Source organism: Chrysemys picta, chromosome 23 (genome assembly GCF_011386835.1).
Source record: "Chrysemys picta bellii isolate R12L10 chromosome 23, ASM1138683v2, whole genome shotgun sequence".
In the NCBI taxonomy this organism is placed as follows: domain Eukaryota; kingdom Metazoa; phylum Chordata; order Testudines; family Emydidae; genus Chrysemys; species Chrysemys picta.
This window is the reverse complement of record NC_088813.1, coordinates 85811-103308: the sequence shown is the minus strand read 5'-3', so window position 1 is coordinate 103308 and position 17498 is coordinate 85811. Positions and strand designations below refer to the sequence as shown.

The following is a 17498-nucleotide window of genomic DNA, read 5'->3' as shown; positions in this document are numbered from 1 at the left end:
CCCTCTGTTGTACCTTTCCAGGAAGGTCGCCTTTCTGATAGCAATTACCTCAATCAGGAGGGTCTCGGAGATGAGCACACTTATGTCTAAACCTACATATACAGTGTTCCTTAAGGACGAGGTACAATGTCGCCCCCAGCCCGTGTTCCTCCCAAAAGTAGTCTCACAGTTCATAGTAATCAGGCTATTTTCCTGCCCATTTTCTTCCCAAAGCCACACAAGAGTAAGGAGGAATGACATCTCCATACTCTATATGTTAGGCAGGGCATCCTAGTGTTCTATATAGAAAGTCAATCCGTAAATCCACGCAGCTCTTTGTGGCAGTAGCTGATAGGATGAAAGGCTCAGAGAATTTCATCCTGGATCACGTTGTGCATTCACATGTGCTACGAGCAGGCAGGTATCCCACCACCTGCCTTCCTGCCGGCCCATTCTGTGAGAGCTCAAGCTTCCTCAGTGGTGTTCATGGCCCAGGCCCGATCCAGGACATTTGCAGAGAGGTGACCTGGGCATCAGTACATATTTTTTTCTTCCAACTACGCCGCCACCAAGCAAGTTAGAGATGAAGCTGAGTTTGGTTGGGGAGTGTTGTAATCCATGTGTCCATGAACTCTGAGCCCACCTCTTCCAGTACTGTTTGGGAGTCACCAAACACAGAATGGATATGTGCAAGCATTTGAAGAAGAAAAAATGGTTACTAACCTTTCTGTAACTGTTGTTCTTTGAGACGTGTTGCACACGTCCATTCCACAAGCCACCATCCTACCCCTCTGTTGGAGTTGCTGGCAAGAAGGAACTGAGAAGGTGCAAGGTCAACCGGTCCCCTCATACTGCGACATGAGCGCACTGCACTAGGGGGCACTAGAACTGACCTGAGGGGTACCACCGAGGAAAACATTTCCGGCAGCTGTGTGCAGGGCACGCACACCTAACATGGAATGGACGTGTGCAACACATCTCTAAGAACAACCGTCACAGGAAGGTTAGTAACTGGTTTTTGTCCAAACCCGGGGCATAGTTCAGGGACAGAGCTTAGTGGGCTTGGCTCTCATCTATGGCTGTGACACCAAATTGTATTAATCCCTTGGCCTACATTTTTCTAAAAGTGATTAGTGATTTTTGGGTGTCTGATATTCAGAGGCCAGGTGCTCCCAAGGATGCACCCAAGGTACCAGAAGTCTTCCAAGGGCTCCAGCAGCGGTCTGGAAGCGTGTGAATTCCTCAACAACTCTTGCTCAACTGAGCTGCAGGGCCTGCGTCTTGTATGTCCAGTTCCTGTCCCGCCCTTCTGCTTCCGGCGTGGCAGCCGATGTCTGGGCCTCCCTCGCCCTTAGTCTCTGAGGGAAGCCACGCCCCTTTGCTACAGTGTGTTTAATTCCCAGAAGTCAAAGGTTGGCAAACCAGGATGTGCAGAGGTAGAATGATGCTTCCCACACAACACGAACTCTGCCCCAGTGGGTCTGGGAATAGGAACAGGAAGTAGAACAGCACCAGGCCAAACCAAACTTGCCATGGTCTGTGTGCCCAGCACCACCCCAAATCAGCATTCCTCTTCACACCGTCCACACTGCTCTGTGCAGTGCCATTGATTAAAGCGGGAATTGCTGTTCATTGGCAGGGGGTGAGGGTGAAGTCTGTGGTCTGCTTTGAGGGACCCCTCTGGGCACAGACCGAAGGGGGCGGAGTTGAGGTTGTTTGGCAGGAGTATCCTTAGCCCAGCATCTCCTAGTTTGCTAGCCTTTGAATGTTGAGTATTCAGTGCTCCCATTCTGAAGAGGCATGAAGAGCACAAAGCAGTGCTGACCCCCCTACAATGGTAACGTTTTTTTGCATGTGAATAATGGAAATCCAGGGCAGCTGCACTGTAGACTGATCTGTGCACCAACCATCTCATTGCTAGGGCAGAGTGAGGTGATGACTGTTCCCTTTGGATAAGAGTCCCCCGTATCTACTAACTATGCTGAAACCCTGTCTTGTGAGAGATGCTAATATACTTTCTCTTCTCCTGCTCTGCACAGCAAGGGTATGTCTATGCTACAAAATTAGGTTGATTTTATAGAAGACGGGGGTTTTTTGTTTTTTAGAAAACCATTTTATACATTCGATTGCAAATGTCCCCACTAAGCGCTTTAAGTCGGCAGAGTGCATCCTCATTACCATGGCTAGCATCGACTTACGGAGTGGTGCATTGTGGGTAGCTATCCCACTGTTCCCACAGTCTCCGCTGCCCATTGGAATTCTGGGTTAAGCTCCTAATGCCTGATGGGGCAAAAACATTGTCGCAGGTGGTTTTGGGTACATGTCGTCAGGTCTCCCTCCCTCCGTGAAAGCAACGGCAGACAATCATTTTGCGCCTTTTTTCCTGGGTTACCCGTGCAGACGACATACCACAGCAAGCATGGTGCCCGCTCAGCTCACCGTCACCATACGTCTCCTGGGTGCTGCTGGCAGACGCGGTACTGCATTGCTACACAGCAGCAGTTCCTTGCCTTCACGGCAGCAGACGGTGCAATACGACTGCTAGCCATCGTAGTCTCCTGGGTGCTCCTGATTGACCTAGGTGAGGTCGATAGGGGTGCCTGGGCAGACATGGGTGCTCCTAGCAGACCTCAGTGAGGTCTGTCAGGGGTGTCTGGACATGGCTATCCTCCTCTTAGAGCACCAAATGGGAGTGATTCCAGGTCATTCTCTTCTTTAAGTTTCATTTCATGGAGATTCAGTCCTGCCTGGAATATCATGCAAGCTGGAGGCTTCTGCCTCAGGTTGCTCTCCCAGCTGGCGGCACCATGTGGTCACACCTACCCCAGCCTACTCCTTCATGAGCCATGGGAGCAAGCCTGGACAGTAGTAAGGAGCAGTTCAACTATAGGCTGAGCAAGTGCAGAATGGTGGTGGAATGTGCTTTTGGACGTTTAAAAGCTCGCTGGCGCTGTTTGCTGACTAGGCTGGTTGCGATTAGAAGAGCACATCAGAGAGGCTTTGAAAACCAGTTTCATGACTGGCCAGGCTTTGGTGTGACAGTTGTGTGTGTTTCCTCTTTGATGCAAACCTGCCCCCTTTGTTGATTTTAATTCCCTGTAAGCCAACCACCCTCCCCCATTCAAAATAAAGTAACTATTGTTTTGAAACCAAGCATTCTTTGTTCATTAATTAAAAAAAGAGATAACGGACAAGGCAGCCTGGGTGGGGTGGGGGAGAAGGAAAGTACAAGGCCACATTGCTTATTGTAGCACTAAAAATCAAACTGTTGGAATAACAGCCTTCTGTCGTTTGGACCATCTTCTGGAGTGGATCAGCTGGGTGCCTGGAGCCTCCGCCCCCCCCCCCCCTCGTGTTCTTGGGCATCTTGGTGAGGAGGATATGGAACATGGGGAGGCGGTTATACAGTGGATGCAGGGAGGGTCTGTGCTCTTGTTGGCTTTCCTGCAGCTCCACCAGACACTTCATCATGTCTGTTTGCTCCCCCATTAGCCTCAGCATCGCGTCCTGCCTCTGCTCTTCGTGCTCACTTAATTCTTTCCTGGCCTCTGCCACTGAATGCCTCCATGCATTACGCTGTGCCCTATCAGTGCGGGAGGACTGCATGAGCTCGGAAAACATGTCATCGCGAGTGTGTTTTTTTTGCCTTCTAATCTGCAATAACCTCAGGGACAGAGATGATAGGGGGAGTGTAGAAACATTCTACGATTCTGGGGGGACTGCACGGTCACCTGTGCTGCTGAGTTTGGCATGCTGCCAAACAGGAAATGAAATTCAAAAGTTCCCGGGGCTTTTCCTGTGTACCTGGCTAGTGCATCTGAGTTGAGAGTGCTGTCCAGAGCGGTCACAATGGAGCACTCTGGGATAGCTCCTGGAGGCCAATGTGGTCAATTTGCATCCACACTACCCCAAATTTGACCCAAGGTCGATTTTAGTGCTACTGCCTTCGTCGGGGAGGAGTACAGAAGTCAATTTTGAGAGCCCATTAGGTCGATGGAACGGGGTTGGTTGTGTGGACGCAGTCATTTTTAAATTGACCTAATGCGGCTAAATTCGACCTAACCCTGTAGTGTAGACTAGGGCCAAATGACCAAGGAAGTAGTGCTCTGACATATCAGCCAAGGGTAAGTGAGGGGGGCTCTAACCTAGGGGTTCACTGCTCTGACTGAGGCCTTTGGAGAGAAAGACCTCGTCCAAGTCATTGGACCCTGAGTCTCACTGGCTCATATTCTGTCCTGTTTGCCAAGCTAGGGGTCTGATCTGTTCCCAACACATTTCAGTCTTCCTTGTGATCCCCACAGTGTTCTCTGTTCACCACAGCTTCCCTCCCTCTCCCCTAAATTCTCCTTCCTGTCCCCCCCCCACCCCCAGTCTCCCTCCCTGCCTCCTGTCAGCCCAGGGGTGGCTGTATTAACTGTGTCTGCTATTGGTTGTGTGGGAAATGGTGACTGTTGTTGTGAAGATTAGCCTGGCTGTGGGGAAAATGGTGGCCAGCTGAACTAAGGGCCGTCAATGGCCTGATCCTTACAGGGAATCACCTTGAGACAGTGGCCATGTGAAAAAGAGGCCAAGCATCTGAAGTCGGTTCGTTGCTGTTCCTAGATTGAGTTGGGGGCACGGGGAAGATGGGGCAAGGAAACAGAGTGACCCTGGGGATTCTGTGATGTCATTAAACCAGAGCAGAGGTTAGTGTGGGGGACAGACCTGTACCCACTCCCCACAGAGACATGGGTGTACTGTGAAGGGAGGAGGTGGGGGACCAAGCGACCCTGAGGACCCTGCAAAATTAATACAACCAGAGCAGGAGAGAGTGGGGTACAGACACTCTGCACTCCCTCTTTTTCCCTAAAATGACCCTGACTACCAGAACTGGGGGAATCCTCAGAGAGCAGAAGAGAGCTGGAGGGGATAGACCCCTGCAATATCTGGAGTACTCCCTTTGGGGTCGTGCCACCCTGCACCCCCTGCAGGTAACATACAAGAACAAGCAGCAGTGAGGTACTCCTTGAAGGTTGTGAGCTCTATGCAGTTGGGGGGTCTTTAGTGTACAAAGACCCAACAGATGATGAGGGCGCCCCCTGCAGGTTTGGGTTCCCTCCTGAAATGAGCTGGGAGGGTTTAGGACCCAACAGCTTAAGTGGGAACCCCATTTCTTAGGGGAGGGAGGGCCCAGTAGCAAGGAGAAGAACCACTGGGCTACCTGCAGTGGGGTCTTGGTGAGATTTTTCAGAGAGAGGCTGCTGCTGACCCTCAGCTGTGTTTCAGGGTTTCACATTATCCAGATGATACACGGCTGTGATCTCCGGGAAAACGACGTCATTCAGGGGATTTACCAGGATTCATATGATGGACGAGACTTTCTTACCTTCCATAAGGAGACCATGACTTGGGTAGCAGCAGATATTGGGGCTCAGATCACCAAGAGAAGATGGGATGCTGAAATACGTGACAACCAGGAGTGGAAATACTACATGGAGGAGGAATGTATTTCCTGGCTAAGAAGTGCTCTAGAGTATGGGAAGGAGACTCTGCAGAGGAAAGGTAAGGCAGGGGGACAAGCCCCACCCAGGAGGTCACTACAAGTTACATCTCCATTCCCCAGCCCCAGTTCCAAAATGGAGAAGGGGGATAGGGGGGCGTTCAGCGAACCTTGCACCAGGGATGGGTGGGGAAACAACTCCTCTCTTTCTTCTTCCCCTCCCCCCCCCCCCAAGCTCTGGTGGAAAAAAAGATCAGAAATTGAAAATGTTAAAAGCAGCTCACTATAGAGAGGCTGCATCTCCAGAGCTGTTTGACCAAATGAGCCCAAATTCTACCTCTTCCCCTGGTGTGACGCAGTGTTATCAAGGCAATCTGCCTGTGCATGTGCATGCTAGAGCACTCTGAAAAATAGACTCTGTAGAGAAAGCTCCACTGAACTTTGATTATGGAAGTGCCACCATTTCTATGGACACCAGCTTCATTCACCATGTCATTCTTCCTCATTCACTGTCTGTACCATCATATTTCTTGTTACCCCCCGGCCCCTGTGTTCCACCAATGATGGTAGTTTTGTCCTTGTGCCTCTTTGTCCAAACTTCTTGCACACTCATCTATGTGCTTTCTTCCATGCCATCCCCTACATGTGGAATTGCCCTCCCCATACCAATCTGGAAGAAGGCTCCCCTTGTTAAAGGTTTTCACCCTCAAGGCCTACCTTTGCTGCAACACTTTCATACTTATTAGGTGATTCTTTTATCAATAAGACATCAGATAATCACACTCAGTCAAATTTATTACCAAAGCTTTTTAGTTAAAGATTAATCAGCACAAACATAGAAGGGAAGAGGTTAAATGCTTTACCACTCTGACTCAGGAGGACAGCTGCAGCGTAGTCTGCTTCAAAATGTTAACTCACTATTACCGATGTATGTACCTTGTCTGTTACCATGGACACACATTTTCCAAATTAGTTAGCATCATTACACACCCTAATCTTTCCATTCCCAAACAGTTTGCACTTGCTGTTCAAGGTTACTTGAAATTTGTATCTAGTTTTTTGCAATAATTATACTAGTTGCTTATTTCTCTCACAAACCTCAGCAGAACATTATCTTGTCCTTTGCCATCTTTACAAATATCAAGAAGAAAAAGCCATACACAGCAGTGTAATGTGTATTTCCATGCCAAGGTGCTGAGAAACTGATTTTTCAACATGTGTAAATCCTTTTGAAATCCATAGTACTGGGGCAAATAGTTTTGGTAACAACCTACAAGAAATTAGCCAATTAATATTAGCTAGTTTGACGGGCAATTTACAACCATGTGTCATTTTTTTGTTTTAATGGTCCTTTCCATCTCTAATTGGTCAGTTTATCTAGTTCATTTTTTGAGCCCTGGGCAGGGCAAGATTCTTCACACTTTCTTATCCAGGGACTGATAGGAGATGAGCATAAATGTAGCGTGTGATTAAGGACATCTGTGACACCTGTATCTGGAGCTTAGTGAAGCCTTTTAAGGTACTTGTGTCACTGTGGCTGGGAGCAGAGACTTCTGATTTCCACAGTCATAGAATCTGGTCAGGGACCTAGATTTGGGGGTCACCATTGCTGATGCTGTGAATTCGGCACAGAAATCCTCCAACATGGTGGTTCTCTCTCATCAGAGGGATTCCGTCTCATGGACTCTCATCCTCTTCCACTGCTGGGGTCTCAGAATTTCATGTTGCAAAGCTCCAGCAAAGGCTGCCTGGATTAGAGCTTGAAAACAACTAACTTCAGTTTCTTCTTTTTCCCAGTGCGCCCAACAGCTAGAGTGAGTGACAGGTCATCTCATGGCCTCACCACCCTCTCTTGTAAGGTCAGTGGGTTCTACCCCCGGGACATCACCGTGACCTGGCTGAGAAATGGGGAGAGCAGACAGCAAGAGACCTACTCTGAAGGCATCCTACCCAGTGGGGATGGGACCTACCAGACCTGGGTGACAATGGAGATTGACCCCAAGATCAAAGCCCATTATTCATGTCACGTGGAGCATGAAAGCCTGTTAGAGCCACTCTCTGTCTCCTGGGGTAAGGAGTTTGTGTGTTTGTCTGTTTTCCTAGTGGGAGAGGGGGAATCCATTAAATTCAACCCCTGACAAATTCTCATTCAGATTTATAGGCTGAAGCTGGAATTTCCTCAGGGTCTGAGAGTCCCTGTCCTCTTTGGCTCTGTCCCTCTGCAGGAAAGTTTTTGTGCTAGAGTTGGGACCCACAGTGCCTAGGGCTCATGTCTTGCTCTTCAGTTTCCTGCCCCTGGGGCTGTTGGATACATCTCAGCAATACAGTGTCTCTGAAGGGAGAAGGGGGAAGATTAATCATGAGACATTAAGGCTGGAAGAGAGCAGTCTGAGCTCCTGCATAGCCTAGGGCAGGAATCACACCAGGGACCAACCTGGTATCCTGTGGGCAAACTAGAGCTGATCCTTCAGAAAGAGATGCCCATTCCAGATGTAAAGTCTCCAAGGGATGGAGACTTTACCACATCCTAGGGGAAGCTCAAATCTACCCCTTATTTGCAGTCAGACTTTGTCTTGCTTCAGCTTCCAGCCTGTTGTCAACTTCAGCAGGTTCTCAGAAACAGAGCTCTGGGGGTCCTTCACTCTTGCCCATGTGGCCAGAGATAGAGGTTTAATGTTGGGAGCAGCTTGTTTCTGTGTGCAGTGATGCTGGAAGGGAGGGTGTGGCCTTGGAATGGAGCGAGGAGACAGATTAGAGCCCTGCATTGGGGGGAGAGTCTCCTGTGCCCCTAGCACAAGAAAGTCTTGGAAGAATTTATTACACATGGAGCTGCCTTCCAGCCATCTTTTTGCTTGGTTAATTGGGATGTGGAAAAATGCAGCATTTGGAAGTGCAAACAATTTCTAAAAGTGCTGCCTGCACTGGAAATCTAGTCACCAGATGGTTTCACATCATAATCCTGCTACCACGTCCCCTGCCAACTTTTGTGTCATAAACCACATTTCCTTATCTCTTAGAAATATTTTTTCTTTTTGCTGTATTATTATGTGGATCTTTCAGACAACAGGAGAAGCTGATTAGGGAAACTGAAAGTGTCTAGAGAACTCGGGGTTTAACAGGTTTATATAAACCAAGGACTTTATTAAAATATCTCTATCATCCCCTCTTCACTTCCTGCCCCCTCACAAAAGACGCATTGTGTCTGTAACTCCATTATCATAGAATATCAGGGTTGGAAGGGACCTCACGAGGTAGATATGAGGATTGATTAATGTTATAAAAGTCTTCTATTTTAAGTGGTACATATTTATTATGAATTGAAGTGGTAGAGGCTGGATCTAGTGTCCAGGGCTTTCTATGGTGGGGTGTAATGCATGGTGGCTGCACTGGAAGGGGTGGGATCTGGGGAGCTGACTGACTGATCCCTGCAGTCGGATGAAAGGAGGGTTTTAGTGTGGGGGGTGGGTGGGAGGAGGAGTGGGGGATTTTTCCCCATTGATCATTCTCTCCATTCACTTTCAGAACCAAATAACAATCTGATTCCTGTTGTGGCTGGAGTTATCACTGCAGTTGTCCTGATTGGTGTTATAATCGGAGTAGTCATCTGGAAAGAGAAATGCCCAGGTAAAGAGCCTGGGATAGGGGGATTCCCTGGACTTTCTGGGCCGTGCAAACACCCCTAAGGGCAACAGCAGTACAGGAGCCAGTGTCAGTACGGTGTAACTGCCACACTGCGGGACTGAGCTAATGACCCCCAATGGGAGCTGCTTGAGGGCCAGACCCGCAACCTGGGTGCGGGTTACAGTTTATATGGGGTTAGGTTTTCCAAAGAGCTCAGCAGCCAGTGGGCTGAGATCTTTAGAAACTCTGTGTCTTTCTCTCCTGCCGATCATGACCTTGAGTCCATTACTGGAGTGCCAGGGGTCTGTGCTGGGCCAGGGCCCCTGTTTCTGAGCTGTGGACACCGATTGCAGTTGGTTCCTGCCTTGGGAGTTGCAGTCACTGAAATTTGCCTTTTCTCTGCAGGGAGAAAGGGTGACGGCTACGCTGTAGCTCAGGGTAAGTGACAAGAGACTCGTGGCCATCCCTGAACAGCCATCAGCATTTGCTTGTGGATTTTAGCCTGGAGCCACTGACAGGAGATCCTCGCTCCCACTCATAGGACTTGTCTACACTGAGAATTTTAAGGAAATCTCCATCTATTGCTCTAGTACCATACAATCGTAGGACTGGAAGGGACCTCAAGAGGTCATCTAGTCCAGTCCCCTCCACTCAGGGCAGGACTAAGTTTCATCTCTAGACCATCGCTGACAGGTGTTTGTCTAACCTGCTCTTCAAAACCTCCAGTGATGGGGATTCCACAACCTCCCTAAGCAATTTGTTTTAGGGCCTAACTACCCAACCTGAACCTCCCTTGCTGCAATGTAAGCCCATTGCTTCTTGTCCTGTCCTCAGAGCTTGAGAGAGTTTTTTTTCTCTCTCCTCCTTGTAACAACCTTTTATACACTTGAAAACTGTTATCATGTCCCTGTGACATTGCGCTTTATATGATTTTATGAAAATATGCTAATGAGTGTGAATATAATGTAACTGGAATATGCTTCATGCAAAAGGTTTCTTGTAAGGTATCATTACAAAGCTTATAATCTACTGAGTGTGGTCCTCCTATTTGTACAAATGTATTTTTGTATCTGAAACTAGAAATATGAAATATAACTCTGAGGGCCTATTGTAGTTATGCAGTGTGGGCCATTAATGGTGGTTTGGAATCTTGACGACTCCCATTAACCAGGACAATTGTTTGTAGATGCATCTGTTTTACTTGTAAGTCCTCCTGTATACATGTGTGCTGGCAAGTGGGTAATGAAGTCTTACAGTGAAATGTGATCATGTCACCTGAACTGGAATACATCTTTAACCTGGTGCTTTTCCATTTAGAAGAAGGGGTGGGAACCCAGAGAGGGACAAAGGATTCCCACCTTGTGTCAAAGCTATATAAGGGGGTGGAACAGAACAAAGGAGGTGCCAGTTATGAGAAATCCCCTAGCTACCACCTGAGCTGGAACAAGGGCTGTACCAGGGGAAAGGATTGTGCCCAGACTAGGAAGACATTCCGTCTGTGATAGAAAATAATTGAAACATTTGAGGGTGAGGTTTTATCTGTATTCAGTTTTTTTACTGTATTAGGCATAGGCTTGTGTGTTTTGTTTTTATTTTGCTTGGTAATTCACTTTGTTCTCTGTTATCACTTGAAACCACTTCAATCCTACTTTTTGTATTTAATAAAATAACGTTTTACTTATTAATTAAGCCAGAGTATGTATTAATACCTGGGGGGGGGGGGGGGGGGAACAGACAGGCATATCTCTCTATCAGTGTTCTAGAGGGCAAACAATTTATGAGTTTTTACCCTGTATAAGCTTTATAGAGGATAAAACAGATTTATTTGAGGTTTGGACCCCATTGGGAGTTGGGAATCTGAGTATTAGAGACTAGAACACTTCTGTAAACTGCTTTCAGTTAAGCCTACAGCTGTTAAGGGATGTGGTTCGAACCTGGGTCTGGGTTTGCAGCAGGCTAGTGGGTCTGGCTCGAACCAGGCAGGGCTCTAAAGTCCCAAGCTGCCAGGGCAGGAAAGCAGGGGCAGGAGTAGTCTTAACACATCAGTTGGCAGCCCCAAGGTGGTTTCTGTAATACAACCTGTTCTGCAACCACCATATAGTAGCTCCACCTAGGTTGTATTTCCCAGTTTATGAGACAGTATAAAAGTCTTAGGCTTTGTCTACATTAACAACATTAAAGCGCTGCTGCGGTACCAGTGTGTAATCGTGTCACCAGTGCTAGGAGAGAGCTCTCCCAGCACTCTAAAAAAGCCACCCCCACGAGGGGCGTCGCTAACAGCACGGGGAGCGTGGCTCCCAGCGCTGGTGCTGCGACTATACTGGCACCTTAGAGCGCTGAAACTTGCATAGCTAAGGGGGGTGTTTTTTCCCCACCCCTGAGTGAGAAAATTTCAGTGCTCTAAAGTGCCAGTGTGGACAAGGCCACACTAAAGTCAAGATATACCACATCATCTGCTTCTCCCCCATCCACAAGGATGTCAAAGAAAGCTGTCCGGTTGGTTTGACACAACTTGATCTTGACAAATCCATGCTGACTGTTACTTATCACCTTATTATCGTCTAGATGTTTGCAAACTAATTGCTTAATTATTTCCTCCATTATCTTTCTGGGAATAGAAGTGAAGCTGACAGGTCTGTAATTCCCCGGGTTGTCCTTATCCCCTTTTCTATAGACTGGCCCTATATTTGCCCTCTTACAGTCCTCTGGAATCTCTCCCATCTTCCATGACTTTTCAAAGATAATCGCTAATGGCTCAGATATCTCCACAGTCAGCTCCTTGAGTATTCTAGGATGTATTTCATCCGGTCCTGGCAACTTGAAGACATCTAACTTGTCTAAATTATGTTTAACTTGTTCTTTCCTTATCTTAGCCCCAGATTCTATCTCATTTTAATTGGCATTCACTACGTTAGACATCCAATCACGATGAAACTAGTGCACCAGCAGAGAGCGGTTCACAGTCAATGGAAACAACCCCATCACCTGCATCACTTCCAAAGGGACCAAGCCCAAGTCCACAGTCCAAGGAGGAACTGATGTCTCCAGCATCAAGGGAACAGTTCCAGGCCGAGCAGGAAGCAGATGACCACCTTCAGAAAGCTTGGGTGGCGGCATGGAGCACCCCACCGCCTCTCAGCTCTTCTAACCGATCCCGGTTTGTTGTAGAACAAGGCCTTTTATACAAGGAAACTCTTTCTGGTGTACACCAGGAAGACTGGCATCCTCAAAGACAGTTGGTAGTTCCCACTAAGTACCGAGTAAAGCTCTTGCGCTTAGCCCATGATCATCCCAGTGGCCATTCTGGGGTGAACAGAACCAGAGACCATTTGGGGAAGTCCTTCCACTGGGAGGGAATGGGCAAGGACGTTGCTAATTATGTCCAGTGTCGTGAGGTGTGCCAACGAGTGGGAAAGCCCCAAGACCAGGTCAAAGCCCCTCTCCAGCCACTACCCATAATTGAGGTTCCCTTTCAGCAATAGGGTGACCAGATCGCAAGAGTGAAATATCAGGACACATTGGGCGTGGGGGGAGGGGAGAGGACGACAATGACAGTCACAGGTGCACAGAGCCATGAGAGGGGGCCCTAGGAAGCTGCGAGAGGGGTTGTACGGCCCCTGCTGCAGCCCGCACCACAAGCCACAGGGCAAGGACGCCTATTTAATTCAATGAGAATTTTGCATGTGAATTGATGTACCTAGTTCTGAGATTATAAAGCCAGAAGGGATCCGGTGATCACCTGGTCTCACCGCCTGTATAGCGCAGACATAGAACTTTCCTAAAATAATTCCTAGAGGATAGCTTTTAGAAAAAGCTTTTAGAAAAACACCATGACCCCTTAGTATATTGTTAATCGTTAATTACTCTTACCATTGAAAAGGTATGCCTTATATCCAGTCTGAATTTGTCTAGTTGCAACTTCCAACCGTTGGCTCATGCTCTACCTTTCTCTGCTAGACTGAAGTGCCCATTATTAACTATTTGTTCCCCATGTAGATACTTACAGTCTATAACCAAGTCACTTCTTAACCTTCTTTTTGTTAAGCTAAATAGATTGAGGTCCTTGAGTCGATCACTATAAGGCATGTTTTATAATCCTTTAATCAGTCTTGTGACTCTTCTCTGAACACTCTCCAATTTATCAATATCCTTCTTAAATTGTGCACACCAGAACTGGACACAGTATTCCAACAGTGGTTGCACCAGTGCCAAATACAATAAAATAACCTCTCTACTCCTGCTTGAGATTCCCCTATTTAGGCATCTGGTCACCCTATTTCTGTATGCATTTCCCCAGGTTTTTTTGTAAAAATCAAAACTGAACTGCCCCAGAAATTCTGGCATGTGGAATCGTGAAACTCACATGGCTCCAACCCTGCCGATGAACCTTTAGATCCACTGCACAAACTTCTGCCACTTGAGCTAATGGAGTAAGTGATGGCAGAGGCAGTAGGTTGTCATCCTATATGTGATAGATCAGCTCTATAGGGGGATGAGACACTTTTTCTTTTTGCCACTGGGCAAAACTCTTAACTTAGCAGTATTCAGTGTTTGAAAAAAAACAACTTTTAGGAGCTATGGGATACAAGTTAAGAATGTTGAAACAGGAAGATGTTATGCTTAGTTACCACTTGGGCAAGGCGGCGTGCTATGTAATACTTGCAAGATTTCACTGTAATGTTTTACAATATATAGCAGCGCAATGCTGATTCCATTGATATTGTTGAGCAATTCAGGCTGATTTTATTTCAGCCCACATCTTAATAGTTTTGAATACTATAGATCACAATTTTCAGCTCAGTTGGTCTGAACACGCAGAGCTTTAAAACTGCTATGCTCTAAACTGTATATTAACTACAATTTTATAAACCTACATGTCAGAGAACTGTGTGCCACTACTACTAGACAGTGGCACAAGGCAATTCAGTGTGAATCACAGCAATGTAGGACTGGAAGGGACATCAACAGGTCATCTAGTCAAACCCCTGCACTGAGGCAGGACTGAGTAATAACAACACTAGACCATCCTTGACAGGTGTTTGTCTAACCTCTTAAAAAAACTCCAATGACTGCTATTCCATAACCTCTTTAGGTAATTTGTCCAGTGCTTAACTACCTCTACAGTTAGGAAGCTTTTCCTAATGTCTAACCTAAATCTCCCTTGCTACAATTTAAGCCCATTGCTTCTTTTTCCTGCATGTCCTGAGTTGGACAGGGGTGAGTCCAGGCAGTGGGATTGGGGGGAGGGAGGTCGAGGAAGTCGGTGGGTGTGTGGGGATGGACCAGGGGAAGCAGGGTGGAGGAACTGAGGGGGACAGGACTGGGCGAGTCGGGGGGGCTGAGGGGGATGGGACAGGAGTGGGATGGGGGGAGTAGGGTAGGGGCTGAGGGGAGCATGAATGGGACATGGTAGAGAGCTGTGTAGAGTGGGGCGGGGCGGGGGAGACAATGGGGCTGGGCTGGGGAGGGGCGGGGGGTTGGGGAGAGGGACAGGGTCTGGAGGGGATGAGACAGAGGGGAGCAGGACTGTAATGGGGGGAAGTTGAGGGGGTGGGACAGCAGGGGGAGTGATGGGGGTGGGATGATGGGAGAGGCTGAAGAAGAGATTTGGGGTAGGGCAGGGACTGAGGGCAGTAGGTACGGGGTGGGAGGTACAGGGAGAACTGCGGGGGAGGCTGAGGGAACAGGGTCAGGGTTGGGGCTGAGGGCAGTGAGTTGGGGGGAGCAGGGGGACTGTGGGGGAGGCTGTTGGAACGGGGGCAGGGACTGAGGGCAGTGGGTTCGGGGTGGGAGGTACAGGGGGGACTGCGGGGGAGGCTAAGGGAACAGGGTCAGGGTGGGGGCTGAGGGCAGTGGGTCGGGTCTACGCTGGCACCTCTCAGCATTACTGTGCCGGGCGGCAGACCTGCGCCAGCGCTACCCTCGCGATGGAAGAGTCCTCAGTGGAGATGCAGACTTCATGACACAGACCCTCTTCGTCACTTCAAACCTGGCGCTGCTCTGGTCAGTCGCTAGGCTCTTGTCACTTTCAAACCCATGCAGGGGATCTGGCAATTTTTCAGTTCTCAGGTTAAGAAAAGCCTCTGCATTTTGTGAGGGCTTCAGCATTCACATTCCTACTTCACAAACTGTCTGCCTGACACATTGCTCCCAGGGCCTTCATCTTTATTCATTATCGGCAGGTCCATCAGACTAAGGAGCAACACAGGGGGAGGCAACACAATGGTGTCAAGGATTTTTAATTTTTCAAACCACTTTGGCCTCAACAGGGATAACAGCAAATCTGGACAGAGCAGATGGGTGTCAGCATGGGTTTGGGTATTTATTTATTTATTTATTTTAAATGAAAATGTTTGCGTCTGAGCAAAGGCTGCAAACTTCCCTTTGGAAACCTCTGCTGATCTTTTGCCCCAGGGGCTAACGACAGCCTGGAATCAGGGACAGATTTCCACATCCATGCAGGGTGAGATGATTGTGGGGGGGCGGGGGGGAGCAGGGACTGTGGGGGAGGCTGTTGGAACAGGGGCAGGGTGAGGACTGAGGACAGTGTATTGAGGGTGGGGGGCACAAGGGGGACACTGCGGGGGGAGGATGAGGGAACAGGGTCAGGGTGGGGACTGGAGGCAGTGGGTCGGGTGAGATGATCGGGGGGAGGACTGGGGGAGGCAGAGGGAACAGGGTCGGGGGGCTGAGGGCAGTGGATTGAGGGTGGGGGGCACAAGGGGGACACTGCGGGGGAGGCTGAGGGAACAGGGTCAGTTTGGGGCCTGAGGGCAGTGGGTCTGAGGGGAGCCCCCCCAGAGGGACCTGCCAGGGTCCCAGTGAGCCCAGCAGGGCTTACCTGGAGTGGCTCCCAGGAAGCATCCAGCAGGCAGGTCCCTCCCAGTCCCTCTGGCCCCTTCCTAGGGTTGAGGGGAGGAGGGTAGGGGCGGGGGGGGGCTCTCTGCCCGGCGACTGCTGCCGGAGTCTGCAGGCCCCGCCCCGCTGCAGCACGCAGGGGAATGAGACCTCCCTGCCACTCTGTGTGCCTGGGCAGGGGCAGGGCTGCGCTCTGCAGGCTTCTGCCGGCCAGGCGGGGGCCCCGTGGGCTGGCACCGCCGCGCCGGGAGCTCAGCTGCGCGCTGCCCCAGGGAGGGAAGGTGAGTGGCGCCGGCGGTGCCGGCTTGCCGCGGTCCCCCTCATATAGGGTGACCAGACATCCCGACCAATGTAAGGTCGGGACGCGGGACAAGTCCCCTAAAATCGTGACTGTCCCGATAATATCGGGACTTCTGGTCACCCTATTCAGCAAGTAGCTGTGGATATTCTGGGTCCTTTCCCAAAAAAGACACCCAGAGGAAAACAATACATGCTAACTTTCATGGATTTTGCCACCCGATGGCCGGAAGCAGTAGCTCTAAGCAACACCAGGGCTAAAAGTGTGTGCCAGGCATTAGCAGACTTTTTTGCCAGGGTAGGTTGGTCCTCCGACATTCTTACAGATTCGGGAACTAATTTCCTTGCAGGGACCATGAAAAACCTGTGGGGAAACTCATGGGGTGAATCACTTGGTTGCCACCCCTTACCACCATCAAACCAATGGCCTGGTGGAGAGGTTTAATGGAACTTTGGGGGCCATGATACGTAAATTCGTAAATGAACACTCCAATGATTGGGAGCTAGTGTTGCAGCAGTTGCTTTTTGCCTACAGGGCTGTACCACATCCCAGTTTAGAGTTTTCACCATTTGAATTTGTGTATGGCCGCGAGGTTAAGGGGCCATTACAGTTGGTGAAGCAGCAATGGGAGGGGTTTACGCCTTCTCCAGGAACTAACATTCTAGACTTTGTAAGCAACCTCCAAAGCACCCTCCGACACTCTTTAACCCTTGCTAAAGAAAACCTAAAGGATGCTCAGGAAGAGCAAAAGGCCTGGTATGATAAACATTCCCGAGAACGGTCCTTCAAAGTAGGAGACCAAGTCATGGTCTTAAAGGCGCTCCAGGCCCATAAAATGCAAGCGTCGTGGGAAGGGCCATTCATGATCCAAGAGTGACTGGGAGCTGTTAACTATCTCATAGCCTCCCCCACCTCCAACATAAAGCCTAAGGTATACCATGTTAATTCTCTAAAGCCCTTTTATTCCAGAGAATTAAACGTTTGCCAGTTTACAGCCCAGGAAACAGATGACGCAGAGTGGCCTGAAGGTGTCTACTACGAAGGAAAAAAGGATGGTGGCGTAGAAGAGGTGAACCTCTCCATGACCCTTGGACGTCTGCAGCGACAGCAGATCAAGGAGCTGTGCACAAGCTTTGCACCAATTTTCTCAGCCACTCCAGGACGGACCGAACGGGCATACCACTCCATTGACACAGGTAATGCTCACCCAATTAGAACCCCACCCTACCGGGAGTCACCTCATGCCCAAACTGCTATACAAAG

The 17498-nt window shown here is 49.1% G+C and overlaps 1 protein-coding gene across 2 annotated transcripts in view; it reads left to right on the top strand.

The window, feature by feature from the left end:
• The window catches only part of LOC101951025 (class I histocompatibility antigen, F10 alpha chain-like), a 105726-nt gene extending 94958 nt beyond the window's left edge, over positions 1–10768 (top strand). For both annotated transcript variants that reach the window (XM_065576766.1, XM_065576765.1), the window contains 4 exons: positions 5245–5520; positions 7256–7528; positions 8981–9082; positions 9485–10768. In XM_065576766.1, coding sequence (XP_065432838.1) covers positions 5245–5520; positions 7256–7528; positions 8981–9082; positions 9485–9525 — 692 coding nt within the window. In that variant the 3' untranslated portion in view covers positions 9526–10768. The remainder of the gene's footprint in view (positions 1–5244; positions 5521–7255; positions 7529–8980; positions 9083–9484) is intronic.
• The last annotated feature ends 6730 nt before the right edge of the window (positions 10769–17498 follow it).